At 37.2% G+C, this 19,153-nt stretch overlaps 1 protein-coding gene across 1 annotated transcript; it reads left to right on the plus strand.

Annotated features, from left to right (window-relative positions):
• The first annotated feature begins 3,225 nt into the window (after window positions 1-3,225).
• On the plus strand, window positions 3,226-18,891 carry SLU7 (SLU7 homolog, splicing factor). The gene is made up of 16 exons (XM_040239474.1): window positions 3,226-3,330; window positions 5,486-5,669; window positions 6,517-6,670; window positions 6,977-7,057; window positions 7,352-7,516; window positions 9,311-9,379; window positions 12,588-12,635; window positions 12,829-12,960; window positions 13,214-13,311; window positions 13,462-13,529; window positions 13,665-13,804; window positions 14,552-14,713; window positions 16,167-16,271; window positions 16,424-16,495; window positions 16,609-16,722; window positions 17,304-18,891. Exons 2-16 carry the CDS (start codon window positions 5,500-5,502, stop codon window positions 17,481-17,483), a joined length of 1,758 nt encoding a protein of 585 aa, XP_040095408.1. The 5' UTR covers window positions 3,226-3,330; window positions 5,486-5,499; the 3' UTR covers window positions 17,484-18,891.
• Window positions 18,892-19,153: the final 262 nt, after the last annotated feature.

Below are 19,153 nucleotides of genomic sequence, written 5' to 3' on the forward strand. Positions count from 1 at the left end.
ATTTACAACTCCATGGATAGTCCATGAAATTCTCCAGGCCAGAATACTGGATTGGGTAGCCTTTCCCTTCTCCAGGGAATCTTCCCAACCCAGGGATCGAACCCAGGTGTCCCGCATTGCAGGCAGACTCTTTACCAGCTGAGCCACAAGGGAAGCCCTTCAATAGTAAATGGAAATATATTAAACAAGATAAAGGAATCAATTCAAAAGACCAAGGATGATCTGTGCCATCCAAACTCTACTCCCAACAGGTCACCAGATACTTTTTAACTTAGCAGGTAAGTTGGGAGGGAGGAGTTAAGCCTACATTACTCTTTCACAAAAGCCTTAGCACTACACCTGGCATAGATATGTTTCCAAATATATACCAGTTCATTGTCCCTTCTTCCCTGGCATTTCAGGGCCAAAACATTGAATGACTCATTCATTCAATAAATATTTATTAAATGTTAGTCACTATGCTAGACATCAAGAAGAGGAGGACAAGTGCGTATCTTTTTTGCCATTTCCATATCCTCTTTTATCCCTAGTTTATTAGTTCAGTTCAGTCACTCAGTCGTGTCCGACTCTTTGCAACCCCATGGACTGCAGCACGCCAGGTTTCCCTGTCCATCACCAACTCCCAGAACTTGCTCAAACTCATGTCCACGGAGTCGGTGATGCCATCCAACCATCTCTGTTGAACACTTCTCCTGCCTTCAATCTTTTCCAGCATCAGGATCTTTTCCAGTGAGTCAGTTCTTTGAATCAGGTGGCCAAATATTGGAGCTTCAGCTTCAGCATCAGTCTTTCCAATGAATATTCAAGACTGATTCCCTTTAGGATTGACTGGTTTGATCTTCTTGCTGTCCAAGGGACTCTCAAGAGTCTTCTCCAACACCACAGTTCAAAAGCATCAGTTCTTCAGCACTCAGCTTTCTTTATGGTCGAACTCTCACATCCATACATGACTACTGGAAAAACCATAGCTTTGATTAGACCTTTGTAACCCTCCCATTATTTCCTCCCTATATCTCCTTCTAAGTGCCTCAGCTCTGAATTACATCATTAGCACACAAAAATATTTATATTGAAACCAAGTCTGCACAACATTGAGAAAAAATTCAATCAAGTAAATTTGAATATCTAATTGGTTTTATTAAATGACTCAAGAATCAAACAGCCTCCCACCTAGAAATCAGAAGGGTGCTCCGAGGGGTTGTACAAACTGAGAAATTTTTAGAGGAAAAAGGGTGGGGCATGGGAGCTATTAATTAAATAAAAGAAAGGATTATTTATAGGCCAGGACCTCTTTGGAGGGGAGAAAGGAAGGAACAGCAAGGTTTTCACAGCTAATTGCCTCTTCTTCTACTGAGAGGCAGAGTGAGGGTGAGGGGATAATGGAAAGGGGCCACGTGCCAGATTACTTCTTCAGTACTGACTGGGAAATTCCCAACTGGTTGGTTGGATTACATTTCTGGTGATAGTATTTTGAAGTTGTGATTAGGTTAGTTATCAAATATAAGTTTTCTATCAAGGGCTTTAGCACAAGTAAAGCCATTTTGGGCCTGTGGCTTTTCTCTTTAACAGCACCTACAGCTTCCAAGTGGGAATTCTTTATCTCCTGAGATTTTTGGATGCAAAGTTTCTATTTCCCTAGGCTAAGTCTCCCCTCCTACAGTACGAAGCACTGTTTCCCAAGGTAACTGTAAAATGCCACAACCAACTCTTTTGTTTTCTTACTAATGATGCCCCAAACTCACTTTGCTATGCCCTGGACTGTTAACTGCTGCTGCTACTGCTAAGTCGCTTCAGTCGTGTCTGACTCTGTGCGACCCCATAGACGGCAGCCCACCAGGCTCCCCCGTCCCTGGGATCCTCCAGGCAAGAACACTGGAGTGGGTTGCCATTTCCTTCTCCAACGCATGAAAGTGAAAAGCGAAAGTGAAGTCACTCAGTCGTGTCTGACTCTTAGTGACCCCATGGACTGCAGCCAACCAGGCTCCTCCGTCCATGGGATTTTCCAGGCAAGAGTACTGGAGTGGGGTGCCATTGCCTTCTCCAGACTATTACTGGTGATATCCAAATTGCTAAACTACCCTCACTTCACAACCGCACCAAGATCCTAATTGTTCCCAGTTTATCAAACAGCCATCCCATCCAGAACTGATCCCTGCTTCCTCCGATCCTCCTCAGAATCCTCCAGGGGGAATCTGAACCTTACAAAAAGTTCTTCCTCTTGTCCAGCACATTCCATAATTCCACTGGGAGATGTATTCCCTGACTTGTGCCTGGTAGTTTTAACTAAACAGACCTTAACACTTTCTAACAAATTTCAGGAATTGTATTAAGGAGATAAAAATTAAGTGTGAGTGATTCATAGACTACTCACTTTCAGACTATTTTCTGACAATTTCCATTCCTTTAACTTTTGCCCTGTACAATCAAAATTAATATTTACATTGCTATGCTGTATGCACTAAAAATTCTTAATAAGCGTATGATGAGATTCTCTTAGAGGCAAAGATGTCATTTTGATATCTGAAAGAAACACATATTGTTTTGAAAAATAAAACGTTACCAGAACAGATAGGATTTAAGTGGGGGGGGGGGGGGGGGAACTGTACTCCAAAATTATTACTTTCCAGTATTTTATGACATATTATTCTTTAAAGAAAGGTTGAGATATCTATGACATTGTTTTTCCACAATGGAAATCGTTTTTTTTACTAATGGTAAAATACAGTATCAACATCAGGAGCGAGGTGTCACAATTGCTGAATTGCCCCATGTCTTCAAAGCACCTAGTACACCCTTCATAGCGGCTTTCTAGAACTGTAAATTACTTTAATAATTCAGTCTTTCTCACTCTATATGATGTAAATTAGAGGAGAGGAAGACAATTTTGTGTTTACTTTGTCCCCAGCGTGTTACACAACCTGGCTACTAATAGTGATTTTAACTGTTTTAACTTCACGCACTTCGTAGCGCTCCAGCGATGCTTACGCTATTGTCTGTTCTCCGTATGAAATTTGTTTTGTTTTGCTTTTCGTCGTAATATTCGTCGAATATAAAAGAGATGAAAACTACGGAGCAGAAAAACAGCTGCTCAAATCTAACCCATTCTACTGACCTACCGCAGAGCTATAGGAACAGCTTGAGATCTCGCGAGGCCAGTTTCGCTTGGGCTCCCCCTCCGCCCCACCCCGCGCTGAGGCCCAAGTGCGCATGTGTGGGTCGCCCGGAAAGTGCCGCAGTGGCTGCTGGGAGAGGGAGGAAGTCAGGAAGTAAACATTGGCGATCGTCTTCATTCCTGTCGAACTGTGGTAGGGTCAGCAGCGTTGGGACCGGGTAAGGAAATCTTGTGAGAACTTGGAACGAGGAGGAGGGTGAAGGTGGAAAACTCGGAGAAGAGGGCCAGAGGCTCCTAATTCTTGGGAATATCCTCACGGATTGGTGAACGCAAGGTTGAGAAGGGAACGGGGACCGAGAACCAAGGAAGCAGCTGTCCTAGGCCTCAGAAGTGGTACTTGTGCCCAGTCAGACCAGGACTGTGTCTTCAGTGGTTTTTAAACTAAGAATTATAAGGTGCTATTGGACCTGAACTGTGCTTGTAATTCTTAAGCACTTGAAATGTTGGCCAATCTGAATACATGTAAAATCCGTATCAGATTTTAAAGAATTGGTTTATTTTTTCCTATGTTGAAAATGTGTTGGTAATAGACAAAATATTGCAAAAAGTAATTTTATCTGTTTCTTTTTGCTTTTTTAATATGTGTACGGAATATTTAAAATGACATATAGGGCTGGTGGTACATTTCTCTTGGACAGCGTTTCATTTGAGGGTTTTCAGTTTGGGTAGTGGGACAAGATATGACCAAATCTGTGTTTGAAAAAATAACCCTGCAGTGTGGAGAACTGATTGGCAGGAATCAGAAGAGACTAGTAGGGAAGAGTAATACACTCAGATTATTGATAGAAGGAGATGAATTCTAGATAGCATATTGAAAAGCAGAGACATTACTTTGCCAACAAAGGTCCGTCTAGTCAAGGCTATGGTTTTTCCAGTGGTCATGTATGAATGTGAGAGTTGGACTGTGAAGAAAGCTGAGCACCAAAGAATTGATGCTTTTGAACTGTGGTGTTGGAGAAGACTCTTGAGAGTCCCTTGGACTGCAAGGAGATCAGCCCTGGGATTTCTTTGGAGGGCATGATGCTGAAGCTGAAGCTCCAGTCCTTTGGCCACCTCATGCGAAGAGTTGACTCATTGGAAAAGACTCTGATGCTGGGAGGGATTGGGGGCAGGAGGAGAAGGTGACGACAGAGGATGAGATGGCTGGATGGCATCACTGACTCGATGGACATGAGTCTGAGTGAACTCTGGGAGTTGGTGATGGACAGGGAGGCCTGGCGTGCTGCGATTCATGGGGTCGCAAAGAGTTGGACAGGACTGAGCGACTGAACTGAACTGAGATGAATTCGAGTGATATTCAGAAAGTGAAAATAACAGTACTTCGTGATGAAATAGGTGTGGGAATTAGCTGGAACACTTCTGAAAAGGAATGGATGGTGGTATCTTTCATCAGGAGAGGGAACAGTGGAAGAAGATTAGATTTCATAGAGAAGATTATGAATTTGAATTGACTAATTGAGTTCAGGTTTCTTTGAGACATCTAAGTGGAGGTACTTTGAAGTAAGCAATTGGACTGTATTTATCTGAAGCTCAGAAAAAAGGTCTGAAGTAGAGAAATAAATTGGAGAGCCAACAGTTGTATCGTGGCTATTGAAACCTTGGAAATAGATGAACTTGTCTTCTGGTGGAGTTTAGAGTGATGAAGAATTGAGCCTTGTGGAATGCAAAATTCAGTAACTGGGGAGAAATGGAGGGACTTATGAAGGATACAGGAGGAGCAGTGAAAGGGGTACAAAAAAACCCAGGGAAATATGGTGTCACATCAGCCAAAGGATAAGAATATATCAAAAGAGGGAGGAACAGAACTGAAAAATGTCCAGAGGACTTAGCACATTCCTAACTTAGAGGTATCTTTGGAGCAGGGAGGGAAATGATTGAGAAGGGCAGCAGATAATGTGGAAATAGAGATAATGAATATAGGTGATCTTAAAGTGTCCAGTTTTTAAGAGGAACAGAGATAAGATCCTGTGTACTCAAGAAGGATTAGTGTGGTAGAAAAGTTTGAGACACATATGTAGAGAGGAAATCAGGAATATATACGTGAAAGAATGAGTCTCATGAAATTTTAAATGCATGTACATGTCTCTCTCCACTTAACCAATTAGAGTTGAAAACACAACTGCAACAGCATATAAAGACGTTGGTGGAGGAGAAAGAGACCTTTCCCTTACAGATGCTATGAAAGAAAAAGAACATATGAAACATTCTATATAACCCACAGTATGTGTTATTAGGGTGTACTTTTGATAGTTTCTCTGGTGAATTCAGAAAGGCCTAGTTTATTCTAATAGGTATTTCTTCCTTTTCATGCAGGAGGTTAGATAACCATGTCAGCTGCAGCTGTGGATGCAGCTAATGCAGCCCCCTTGTCGGGATCCAAAGAAATGAGTTTGGAGGAACCAAAGAAGATGACTAGAGAGGACTGGAGAAAGAAGAAGGAGCTAGAAGAACAGCGAAAATTGGGTAATGCCCCTGCAGAAGTTGATGAAGAAGGAAAGTAAGTACTTAAATTTTTTTGCAAGATATGTTCATTCAGAATTCAAGTTCATGTCTACTTAGTTTACCTATTTCTCATCCTTTACTTTGACAGGAAACCATCTTTACCATTTCCATCTTTTTTGTTTTCATTTATTGTATCAAACTCATATGTATAACGTTTAATAAATAATAACAAAGGACTTGTAATGATATTCCTTTTTAGTTCTTCCCACTCCCTGTCCTACTGTACACAAGTGACTACAGCTGACCTTGAACAACACAGATTTGAACTGTGTTGGTCCACTTATGCTCATAGTTTTCTCAGTAAGTACATGCAGTGCCACACGATCTGCCACTGGTTGAATCTTCAGACTCCAAACCATAGGTACAGAGGCCCAGCTGTGCAACTTGAGCCTCCACAGGTTTAGGTATCCGAGCTTCCACAGGTTTTGGTATCTGAGGCAGGTCCTGGAACCAGTCCCTCTCAGATACCAAGCGAGGACTGAATTTGTCAATCTATTTTGAGTTTTCTGGTTGATACCTCTGAATCTCTAAATAACATACCTATACTACTACTATTATAATCAACTCGACATTATTAATTAACTTCCTGTTCTGATAAAAGATTAATCTCACTAACATATATCCCTATCTTCCTTCATCTCTTCTACATCTTTAGTTACATGACTATTTTTAGTTTCTCTAAAATTTTTTCACTCTAATATATTTTATTTTTAACTTTTTTTATTATAGTGATAACAAGTATATTCTGTCTCCCCCTCCCACTGCAATATCTCTATCCTTACATTCTGTAAGGATATCCTTACATTCTACAACTTTTTTTTAAAAAAATGTTTTTTTTACAGAGACATCAATCCTCATATTCCTCAGTATATTTCTTCAGTGCCGTGGTATATTGACCCATCAAAAAGGCCTACTTTAAAGCACCAGAGACCACAGCCAGAGAAACAAAAGCAGTACAGCTCATCAGGAGAATGGTACAAGAGGGGTGTAAAAGAGGTAGGTATGCAACCTGTCTATATGTGTGTAGAAATGGAGATTTTTTAAGAACTTAATATAAGAACCTCTAATGTGATACTACATGACCTTTTATATGGTATTAAAATTCACAATACATACTACTTTAGTTTCTATATTTTATAAATTTGATATTGCTAAAGTCTTTGAGCTTTCTCATTTATAATTGGTTTTCCTCTTAACAAATAAGTCGTTTCATTAGACAGTACAGTAATGAGAGCCAAAGTTATTTTTAACTTATTTAAATAAATAAAAAATTTCTTTGTTTTTCTTTATATCCACTTACAGAATTCCATAACTACTAAATACCGAAAAGGAGCATGTGAAAACTGTGGAGCCATGACACACAAAAAAAAAGACTGTTTTGAGGTAAGCTCACCTTTGAGGATTTTGGAAACTGCTGTCAGAGAGTCTCTTTCTTTGTGTCAGAAAACTTAATTCTGTTTCTTAAATTACCTATATTTAGGTACAAGTTAAATGAAAACATTAACTTGGATGAAATTAGTTCAGCACTGTCAAAATTTTTTGCAGGAGGACTAACTGATAATTGAATAAACCATAAAGTCCCATGTTGTGTTCACACTGCTCTGTAAAGATTATATGAAATTTTCCTCATGGCTTCAGATACTTAGGGGAAAATTTTAATCCTACTCTGTTTTCCAGAGACCTAGGCGAGTTGGAGCAAAATTTACAGGGACTAATATAGCTCCAGATGAACATGTCCAGCCTCAGCTGATGTTTGACTACGATGGGAAGAGGGATCGGTGGAATGGCTACAATCCAGAAGAACACATGAAAATTGTAGAAGAGTATGCCAAAGTTGACCTGGTAAGCACAGTTCACTGCTTTCCTGCTATCCTTAAAGAATGTATATTTTGGTGTATCTCTAGTGTAGCAACTCTGTTTTTTGTCTTTATGCAGTATAAAAATGATTGCATTTTTATTGTAGTAGTAGTAAGCCTAATTGAATAGTGAAATAAACAGTATATCCTAACCCTATTTGGCAGCCCTTTCTTTTTACTTTATTCTCATATTGTCCATTACTCCTTGATTTAGTTTGCAGGAAATACTGGAAGCATGAGAATAGGTTAGTGTTCAAAACTTGTGGCTTCCTGAGGTTATATAAACTCTTGGCTCCCAGACTGTATCTTGCTTATGGGCCTGTTTTATAGTTGTCTCGCATAGCATTTGAGGGTGGGGAAAGAATAGGATAACTCCTTTCAGGAAACTGAATTTTATTTTAATTTAACCTCAGTTTTTTCTGTTACAGTTTCACCTACTCCCATTTTTTTAAAAACCATAGTCACTGCTGTTTTTTGGTTTTGTGTTCCTTTTTTTTTTTTTTAAGTAGAGTTAACATTTAAGACTGTGGGATTTCACATTTTAATAAAATCTGAATTTTATCTTTTCTCAATCAATGAAATATGTGGTAATCCTGGGCCAGCCAGAAAGAGTCAGTCATCTGGAGTCAAGTGGCACCTTGTCAGCAAGGCTTGCTCTCTGCAGTTTATCCCTGGTGCTGTCTAGCTTAGTTTATATTAATGCCTGACTCAAACAGGACTTTATAACTCTTGCTTAAATATGGCCAATTGGATCTGATTCATTTTCATTTTGGGTTTTTTTTTTAATTTTTTTATTAAATGAAAGATTCTTTAAATTCTACAGTGCTTTACAATTTTCAAAAGTTTCACACATATGATTTCATATAATCCCATAATAAACCCCCTTTTATTAATCTCCTACCTGCTTATTGCCCCTCCCCTTTTCTTCTACCAATTGGTAACCACTAGTTTGTTCTCTGTTATCTATGAATCTGTTTCTTTCTTGTTTTATTCAGTAGTTTGTTGTATTTTTTAGATTCCACACAGTACTTGTCTTTCTCTGACCAGTTTCACTTAGTATAATGCCCTCCAAGTCCATCCATGTTGCTGCAAATGACAAAATTTCATTCTTTTTTATAGCTAAGTAGTAGTCCATTGTGTACCACATCATCTTTATTCATTCATCTGGTTTTTTTAATTAATTTTTATTTTGATATTGTTGCTTTATAGTGTTGTATTAGTTTCTGCTATATAACAAAGTGAAACAATTGAATATATACATACATACATCCTTTTTTAGGCCACTACAGCATTGAGTAGTTTGGGGCATTTTTTGTTTGTTTTTTGGCTGCCCCATGTAGCTTGTGGAATCTTAGTTCCCCAACCAGGGATCAAACCTGTGTCCTTGGCAGTGAAAGCACGGAGTCCTAACCATTTGACTACCAGGGAATTTCCCTGAACTCATGTTCTTCAGGAGCCAGAGGTCTAGAGCTACAAGACAACCTTGTCCAGTGACCTTTTCTGAAAACAGTAAACTTATGCGTTTTATTGATATAAAAATTAAATCTTCATTTGATTGGACTTGCTGGTGGTCCATGGCCAGAACTCCATACTCCCAATGCTGGGTGGGTGCTGGGGTTCATTACCTTGTCAGGGAACTAGATCCCACATGCTACAATTAAGGATTTGCATGCCACAAGACCCAATGCAGCCAAATAAATAAATGAAAATAAATATATTTTTAAAAGTAAATGTTCATTTGAATATTGAAAGTAAATTTCAAATGTTTCTTTTTCCTTAGGCAAAACGAACACTGAAAGCCCAAAAACTCCAAGAAGAATTAGCCTCAGGAAAATTAGTGGAACAGGCTGTAAGTAATAAATTGATCGTTAAAAAATTTCAAACTCTTAGTAAACAAAAAGTGAAGATTGACACAAAAATTCATTTTATCTCTCTCCAGTTAGAAGAAATTTGAGAGAGGGAAGTGCTATCAAGAGGAAAGAGTAAAACTGACACATTAAAGGTTCAAGGGACTATAAATTGATGCAGGCATTTTGGAGAGAATATTGCCATAAAATATTTATATACCTTTTCTGGAATTAAATTAGTAGCTCTATCCATCCTAAAAATTTTCTAGTATTCAGAAAAATCATTTTGCACAAAAATGTTCACTTCAGCACTTTTTACAACACCAAGAAATTGAAAATAGTTTAAAAGGAATTAGTGAAGTGAGCTATCCTTCCTCTGCATGAGAGAATTTTGCATAGCTCTTAAAATGGCTTTCATCAAAGCTTAGTAACAACCCTGGATAACACATATTTTAATGACACATGTAAAATATCCTATTACCTCATAGGGAAGACAACTAGAACATTAGTTCTCATTTAATATAGAGATTAAAACACTAGTTTTCATTTAGTATAGAATTAGTGGATTTTTCTTTTTATTTATTTTAGCATTTCCTACACTTTGAACATGTAACGCAAAAAGAATTCTCAAACTAAAAAAAAGATATATTGGAGACAGGTTTTTTCCTATATTTTTTTCCCGAGTCAGTCAATTTAATAGTTAAGTTAGGCTTATTAGAGTTGTGAAAGTTTGTTTTTAACAAATTTATGGTGTAAGTAAAAAACATTTTTGAGTTATCAAGTTTAAATTTCTAAAAGGGATCCTTAATAAGTGAAGTCACTCAGTCATGTCCAACTCTTTGCAACCCCATGGACTGTAGCCTACCAGGCTCCTCCGTCCATGGCATTTTCCAGGCAAGAGTACTGGAGTGGGTTGCCATTTTCTTCTCTAGAAAGGGACCCTTAGCAAGTATAATTACAAAGCAAAGAGAACTAGGTAAGTTAATCACCAAATGAGCAGTCACAGAGGCAGGTTCAAAGCACAAGTTAACAGAGAGATGATGTTAAAATCCATCTGTGCCCCTAGCTAGCAAGATGGTCCTGGAAAAATTAATTTGCTTCTCTGAGCCTCAGTTTATCATCTCTAAAGCAGAGAGAACAACGCCTACCCACCCCCCACCCCAACACACACACACACACACACAAGAGGCTTAGCATGCATATCACACAGTAAACACTTGGTAATTAGTAGCTAGTGTTGTGATTGTTAAGCATTACCAACTCTGGAAGAAAGAAGAGGGCTTTTTTATTGTTTTTCTAACATGTTCTCTGTTGTTTCTTGTAAACATGTTATAATTTATTTTCCTAGTAAACATACTTAAATGTTTGTAAGGGACTGCTGAGTTTTGCCCATTTGGATGTGAAGATTAACTACATACAGTAGGACTGTGTCTACTGTATAGATTTAGCAATATAAATATCCTTTGTTGAACTAGCAACTTGCAAGAACTCAAAAAAATTCTTAAAAAAATTTCCAATTTTGAAAGTAAGACATACTCAGAAAAAATATATAGAAAATCATAAAGAAGAAAAATATTCCTTATGTTAACCATTAACATTTTAAAGTAGGTCTTTTAGTGTTCCAGTCCACTCCCTCACATATATCCATGTATGTATATGATTGTAATACAACATGTTTTTTAAATGGATCCATCTTTACATTCTCGTTTATCATCTACTTTTTCAGTTAAATAATATACAGTACAATGAGGACTTGTTTTCTGTATCATTAAATGTAGACCTATAACATTTATTTTTATATAAATTCACATGGTTCAATAAACAAAATAATTTAAGACATATGTGCAGTGAAAAGTCTCCCACTCCTGCCTCAGTCCATCCTATCTCTAAACCTCACCCCCCATAATCTTTTTTATTTTTCTTACAGATCCTTTCAGAGTTTCTTATGTAAATACAAACAAATACAAACATATAATCTAATTCCCATCTTTCCCTCTCTTTTTTTCCCAAACAAAAAAAGGTAGCAAAGTATGAAAAGTAAAAAGAAAAGTGAAAATGTTAGTCACTCAGTTGTGGCTGACTCTTTGCGACCTAAAGTACTGAAACCCACCAGGCTCCTCTGTCCATGGAATTCTCCAAACAGGAACACTGGAGTGGGTAGCCATTCCCTTCTCCAGGGGATCTTCCCAACCCAGTGATGGAACCTGGGTCTCCTGCATTGTAGGCAGATTCTTTACCGTCTCACCCACTAGGGAGCCCAAAGTATACATATGAGTATTTTTCTGCACCTGGACAAATCACTTTCATGGTTGTTCAGTGTTTATTGAGTGCAGTAATTTATATAACCATTCATCTCTTGTTGATTTGTTTTTTTCCCAGTTATCTGTACAGTAGTACACATTAGAGTCTTATATAATATATACATCTTTATATAATAGACATACTAATTTCTTTATAATAAATTCTTAAAAGTGAAATTGTTGATGCACTGGATATGCATATATAAAATCTGATGACTTATCACTTAGCAAGCATTTTAAAAGGCTATACTAAAATTTTTGCTTCCACCAATATACTATATATATATTTTTATACATACATATTTCCACATCTGCCTACTGAGCTGTAAGATGTGAAGCCTTTTAAAGGGGCATAATGAAATACTGAGCACTTTGTTCCAGGCATTTTGTGGAGTTAGAGAATATACTGACCAACTGCTAATTAAGAAAGGGTGTCTTTGAGGCATGGAGTTCACACCTCTTCAAATCATAGTATGTTGTCACCTGAGTAGATTTCTTCATTGCCGAAATTTTACAAAGGCTGTTTTGGCTCTAAAGATACTTATTACATGATCCTGGTAACTTTCCTTTTTGGCCTTAATAGAAAAACAGTGAAATTTAATGAAAATGTTGTGTCTGAAGATAAACATGAATGAAATGAATATTTATTAGGTATATTGATCAACTTAATCTTTCTATTACATAATTGTGATTATAATCCTATCATCAATGAAAATTTTGGACTTGTAGACTGATAAAACTATTCTCAGTGACATACTTGTATTTAAAACTTATGTGCTCACTACAGGTGAGAAATATTAGAATTTGTTCAGTTAAATTTATTATTTTAATTATGTTTTTAAAAGTGTTAAATAATCATTTGATTCAGTATAATAAAATCACAAATTCATTTTCTTCTTTTGTGGCATAGAATTCTCCAAAACATCAGTGGGGAGAAGAGGAACCAAATTCTCAGACGGTAATACATACAGGTCCTATCAGGGTATACGTTACGGTTTAAATTTCTGATGTCTAATGTTAGTAATAACTCATGATAATAATAACAGGCTTAAAGAACACAAGGAGTAAGGGTTGGGTTAAAGGGAAAATAAGAACTAGATTCTGCTCTTTTTTTCTTAAATTTTTTTCCCCCTTCTCTTTTCCTCTTTCAGGAAAAAGATCATAACAGTGAAGATGAGGATGAAGATAAATATGCAGATGATATTGACATGCCTGGACAGAATTTTGACTCTAAGAGACGAATTACTGTCCGGAATCTCAGGATTCGAGAAGATATTGCAAAAGTAAGCCTTGCCAACTTAACATACATATTCAGAAAACATTTGTCTTCCCAACCTAAATTTTATCTACTCACATGGAATCTAGATAGTATATGGGTAATATACTCAGTCATTCCAAAGTATATCACTCTTCAGCTGTACCCCCAGACATGTGCCTGCACACACACACGCTCGCTCACTCACCTCCTACTAGTCTCCTAAAATCTTTGATGAAAGTAAACATTAACACCGTCTTAAAACATTTTTTTCTTTCTAGTATTTGCGGAATTTAGACCCAAATTCTGCTTACTATGATCCCAAAACTAGAGCGATGAGAGAGAATCCCTATGCGAATGCTGGAAAGAATCCAGATGAGTAAGTAGCAAGTTCACTAAAGATTTCAGGGTAGGGGAAGGAGTTTTTATTAATAAAATGCAATCTGAATTAAAATGAGTATCATCTATGGTTGGGTCAGAAAAAAATTTCCTTAATCTCTGAAACAGTTTTGTTTTTTTTTTTGAACAGAGTCAGCTACGCGGGGGATAACTTCGTTAGATACACAGGTGATACCATATCAATGGCCCAGACACAATGTAAGTGTTTCTTCTGTGTCAAGGTATTTGATGTCAGCTCATAAGAAATTTGGGGGCATTTTTTTAAAGCTTGTTTTCAAGAAGCCTGAAAACAGTATAGCTGACAACTCATTACGATGGTTTTAATTACCCTAGTGTTTGCTTGGGAAGCCTATGACAAAGGTTCTGAAGTGCATCTACAAGCAGATCCTACAAAACTAGAGTTATTGTATAAGTCCTTCAAAGTCAAGAAAGAAGACTTCAAAGAACAGCAGAAAGAAAGCATCCTGGAAAAGGTAATTATGACCAAACGATACACAATCAGTTTTAATCCATCGGGATTAGGTGCAATTGGTATACAGTATCAGTATAACTATATCAGTGAGCTTTTATAGCAAAACAAGCCACCTCAAAACCTAATAGTTTGAATAGGCATTTATTCTTTCTCACTGTTTTGTACATCAGCTGCATCTCCTGTTCTGAGCCTGCCTATCTGAAACCAGATGATCTAGAATGGCCTCCCTTTGGTTTCTATCAGGTAGCAGGTCTCCTCTGTCCCAAGGAGGCCTCACCTCTATCCCACGTGGGTTCTCATCCTCTGACAGGCTAGCCCAGCTTCTTTACGTGACATTCTCAGGATACCAGAGATTAGCAACAAAGTGTGCCCTGGTGCACAAGTGTTTTTCAGGTCTTTGCTTACATCATATTTGCCAATATTCCAGGGGCCAGAACAAGTAGCATGGCCAGGCCCAGATCCAAGGGATGAAGCACCAAAATCATGTGGCAAATGGGGGCATGCACACAGGATAAGGGGAATTTCATACGAGCCTTTTATAATTCACCACACTCAACAGATGAATAGCAATTGAGACGTCTCTTATTTGCCTATGAAAGTTTGGTGGCTTTTTTTTTCACTGTGTTTTATATAACAAAGCCCATGAAGAATAGTCCTCTAATCTTTGTGATTGGAAATAAACTCCTCAGTAGAGATTTGAATGCAAATCTTTGTAAAATATATTTAATAATGATCAATGTCCTTTTAGTACGGCGGTCAAGAACACTTGGATGCTCCTCCAGCTGAATTGCTTTTAGCTCAGACTGAAGACTATGTGGAGTACTCAAGACATGGGACAGTCATCAAAGGACAGGAGCGGGCTGTCGCCTGCTCCAAGTATGAGGAAGATGTGAAGATCAACAATCACACAGTATGTGTTGAACTAGAATTATATTGTGTCCTTGTTAGCATTTTGATCTGGATTATATTTTTCATTAGTAAGTCATTGTTGTGTTTTGGTTTTTTGTATTTTAACTTTCTTATTTTTAACAACTTTTAAAGGTTATATTCCATTTACAGTTTTTACAAAATATTGGCTGTATTCTGTGCATTGTACAGTACATCCTGGTAGCCTGTCTTATACCCAGTAATGTGTACCTTCCACTCTCCAATCCCTGTGCTGCCTCTCCCCTCCTCTCCGTTGTTAACCACTAGTTTGATCTGTGAGTCTGCTGCTTTTTTTCTGTGTTCACTAGTTTGTTGTATTTGTTTAGATTCCACACGTAAGTGATATCATATAAGTCTTTGACTTATTTCACTAAGCAAAATGCCCCTTCAAGTCCATCCATGTTGCTGCAAATGGTAAAATTTTATTCTTTTTTATGGCTGAGTAGTATTCTGTTGTATACCACATCTTCTTTGTCATTCCTCTGTGTCTTAATTAATTTTTAGTGTAATACTGTTGCTTTATTCCCTGTATTTCCTATAAACAGGAATTCAGATACAAAGGCTTGATATAAGTTAAATATTTTGACAGAGACACTTCACAGATGACAAAGTATACGTCATATTGCATATTGTATCACATGATAAAGCTTATTTAATTTGCTGTACTTTTGTAGTACCCAGACTACACTTGTCTTTCTAAGTAAGAGTCAAAAACCTAGCTACCTAATAAGAGCCAGGCCAGTAATCATGAATGAGTGAAATGAGCCAGGCAGATTTTACAAACTAGAGAACACGAGCCTTGTCTAAAAGGAGCATCCACTGGTCAGCAACAGGCAGTTACTGACAAGTGTGAATGTGCCTAGAATTTCCCAATCCTTCTGAATTTTTCAAGAGAAGCCAGGTAGCCTAATTTTTTTAATTCGGCGGGGAGAATGAGAATAGAATGTAAGACCATTGTAACCACACACTCACCCTGTTAGCTAACCCTGGAGTCCCTTTAATTTTCACTGTTTATCACCAGCATGTGAGACTAACCCCACAAGGTATAGCACAGGGGACTATACTCAATATTTTTTAATAACCTATGAAGAAGGAAATGGCAACCCACTCCAGTGTTCTTGCCTGGAGAATCCCAGGGACAGGGGAGCTTGGTGGGCTGCCGTCTATGGGGTCACACAGAGTCGGACACGACTGAAGTGACTTAGCAGCAGCAGCAGCAGCATGAGAGAAAAGAATCTGAAAGAGAAAAAAATATATATATGTACATATTCTGTGCTGTACACCTGAAACTAACACAACATGGTAAATCAACTATACTTCAGTTTTTTGAAAATAATACGATTAATTAAAGATGGGATATTTTTACAAAGAAAAACAGTATATGAGAAACCTCAGTTTCAGGCTTCTTTTTAAGTAACCTCTCTCTCTCTCTGCAGCATATCTGGGGATCTTACTGGAAAGAAGGCCGATGGGGATACAAATGCTGTCACTCTTTTTTCAAGTATTCCTATTGTACTGGAGAAGCTGGGAAGGAGATTGCTGTAAGTAATTGTCCTCTAGTTAGTAAAAACAGCCAAAGCTCTTAGGTCAAACATCTGTATGAAACATATACTTTTATGTTTCAACTTTTAACTTTTTCTTAGATGATTGATAGCTATGATACTCAAGTTAGATTACATATATTTTTCCACAGAATTCAGAGGAATGTATTATAAATGATGCAACTGGAGAAGAATCTGTGAAAAAACCTCAAACCCTCATGGAGGTATATCCAATTCAGTTGTCCTGAATTTTTAAGTCTTAAAGGGAAGACTTTAAAACTTGCCCTAAAACTTTGGTTTTGCATTAATAACACTATATGTAAATGCTCTGTATCAGATGCATCAGGAAAAACTAAAAGAGGAGAAAAAGAAAAAGAAGAAGAAGAGGAAGCATCGAAAGAGCAGTTCAGAGAGTGATGATGAAGAAAAGAAACATGAAAAATTGAAAAAGGTACTTTGTGAAGGCTAAATAAATAGTAAAAGTGACCACAGTCTTCTTTATTTGTAGGAATCTTAGAAAATTGTCTTATTCCCAAGCTCATTTTAAAAATGAGCAAACAAACTCGAAGACTGGGTGATTTGCTTGGGTCACCTGTCAGTTCCAGAATACAATTGGAGATTTTGTGTGTCTCCATATTGCCTGCGAGTTATTGACATTTCCCCAGAGAGAATTGCCATCTAACTCTATTATAAGCTTCAGCAAGTCTTGCGAAAAGTCAGAATTGTATTCTCCACCAAAAGCATCAGTTGGCGGCTTCTGTCAGTAAAATGAATCTCATTCAGTTTTTGTTGTTAAATAAAATTTCTTTAATATTGAAAATGTCATAGGTTGTTTTGTGCTCTATGAAAATTTTTGAGCCAAATAATAATTAGTTGTAGCTTGACAGCGATAGAGCTGACTCCCAAGCAGAGGCAATCTAGGGTTTTGGTGTAACAATTCATAGTCAGTGGGGTCTTTTGGTACTCTGCCACTTCTGAACCAAAGGGATCTGACTCAGAGCCATGGTACTCATGTATTTCTTCTCACTATAGGCACTGAATGCAGAGGAGGCCCGTCTTCTTCACGTCAAGGAGATCATGCAGATTGATGAGAGGAAGCGACCTTACAACAGCATATATGAAACTCGGGAACCCACTGAAGAGGAAATGGAGGCCTACAGAATGAAACGTCAGAGGCCAGATGACCCCATGGCCTCCTTCCTCGGACAGTAGTAACTCGTCACTGACGCAGACCCAAGATAGACTCTGCTGATACATTCTTTTAGATTCTTGTTGATTATCGATGGAAAAATCTATATCTATTCTCATTAAAGTCAGGAAGCAAGGAGACCGCCTGACTTTAATAAAGTATCCAGAAGTCTCATAGTAAATTCATTCCTTTACAAGGTGAAGAACAAAGAAGAAGAAATAAAGTGGTTCATTAAGTGCAGATTAAGATTTTATTTCTGATTTTATAGTAGTGATTGGGAAAAGATCTTAGTTCTCCACCTATCATGAATATCTTCTCAACATTTATGTATTAAATTTCAAACTTTATTTCCTCAATTTTTATGGCCCTTTATCTAGTGTTAGGACTCATTGTGAAGGCAATTAACTACTCTTTCTTGAAACAAGGGCTTCATTTTTTAAAATTAATAGTAACTATAACTGTAGTTATTTAATAATCATTTTGCCTTCTCAGATTTCTCTGACCTGAAACTGAAAACCTATCTTGAGCTTTGGGTTACTGGAAGGAAATCTGTAGAACGTGTGAATAACTATCCCTGATGTCAGTCTGTGTAGTAACAGTTCTGTTTCCCCCTTGGTTATAAAATTTTGATTTTCAAAACATTTCCTTGTATCTTATACTCAGAACTAAATGTGTTAGCCTTTGAATGGGGAAAAAAGTTTTTCACCCTGAGTCAGTGTTGACTGATAAGTCCTAGGTCTTTTACCAGTCTGGACAGAAGTATTCAGACACTGAAATCCTCTCCTTTGTCACAGAGAATATGGTTTGTGATACTAATTGTTATTTTAATTGTGATTGCCTTTATATAACAGTCATGAATATTAGATTTTTAAAAGGTTGTAGAGTATCTGTTGTACCTAATCTTTATAGCCGGCAGGTGTTTCTCGGTAAAATTTGCAAAAAGTGAAACCTGAAGTTGAATGTTTCTTCAGAATATTACAAGTATAGCCTGTAGGGCTATTAGTATTTGAGAATGACATGATTTTTAAGCTGCTTCTAATAACATTGGGAAGATGGTACTGACAGAGTGGGATGGGTGAAAACAACCTGTTTAAAACCCCTGACACAGTACATTGACTTTTAATAGTTCACTGGCTTTTCTGAACTACCAAAACCCACTAGAATATTGCGTTAAGTTAACATCTCAGAAATACTGCTGATGGGAAAGTAACTAAATCAAACTGTCAAGTACTGTGGATATACATTGCATCTAGATTCAGACCAGTATGAAACAGTGATGCAAACAGACCTAATTCTTACCTACTTTAAGAATGTCAAAAATTTTTCATACTCCTGTTGAATAGGCTGGTTCAACATAAAATCTGATATTAGTGTCTATTTTGTATTTTATTTATCTTTTGTTAATAAAGATATATAATTGGAAATATTTAACTGTGAGTAGTTTGTAGCATTATTTCAAATATTTGGCAGAAAAGTAGTTTATAGGACTGGCAAGAAGGCTGAGTTAGCTTCTGCACATTTGAATTAGAAAATTTCAGGACACTTTAACTCAAAAAAATGTGTCACCTAACATTTTGGCGCTTCTGTTTTCTTTTGTGAAACCTAATTTAAGCTGATTTTAGAAAGAAATTATATCTGAAATCATGTCTTATTTCTGTTTCCTTTTGGATAAAAGGTAACATGTAGAACATTA

The sequence above is a fragment of the Oryx dammah genome, unplaced genomic scaffold (assembly GCF_014754425.2).
Source record: "Oryx dammah isolate SB20612 unplaced genomic scaffold, SCBI_Odam_1.1 HiC_scaffold_5, whole genome shotgun sequence".
Taxonomy (NCBI): domain Eukaryota; kingdom Metazoa; phylum Chordata; class Mammalia; order Artiodactyla; family Bovidae; genus Oryx; species Oryx dammah.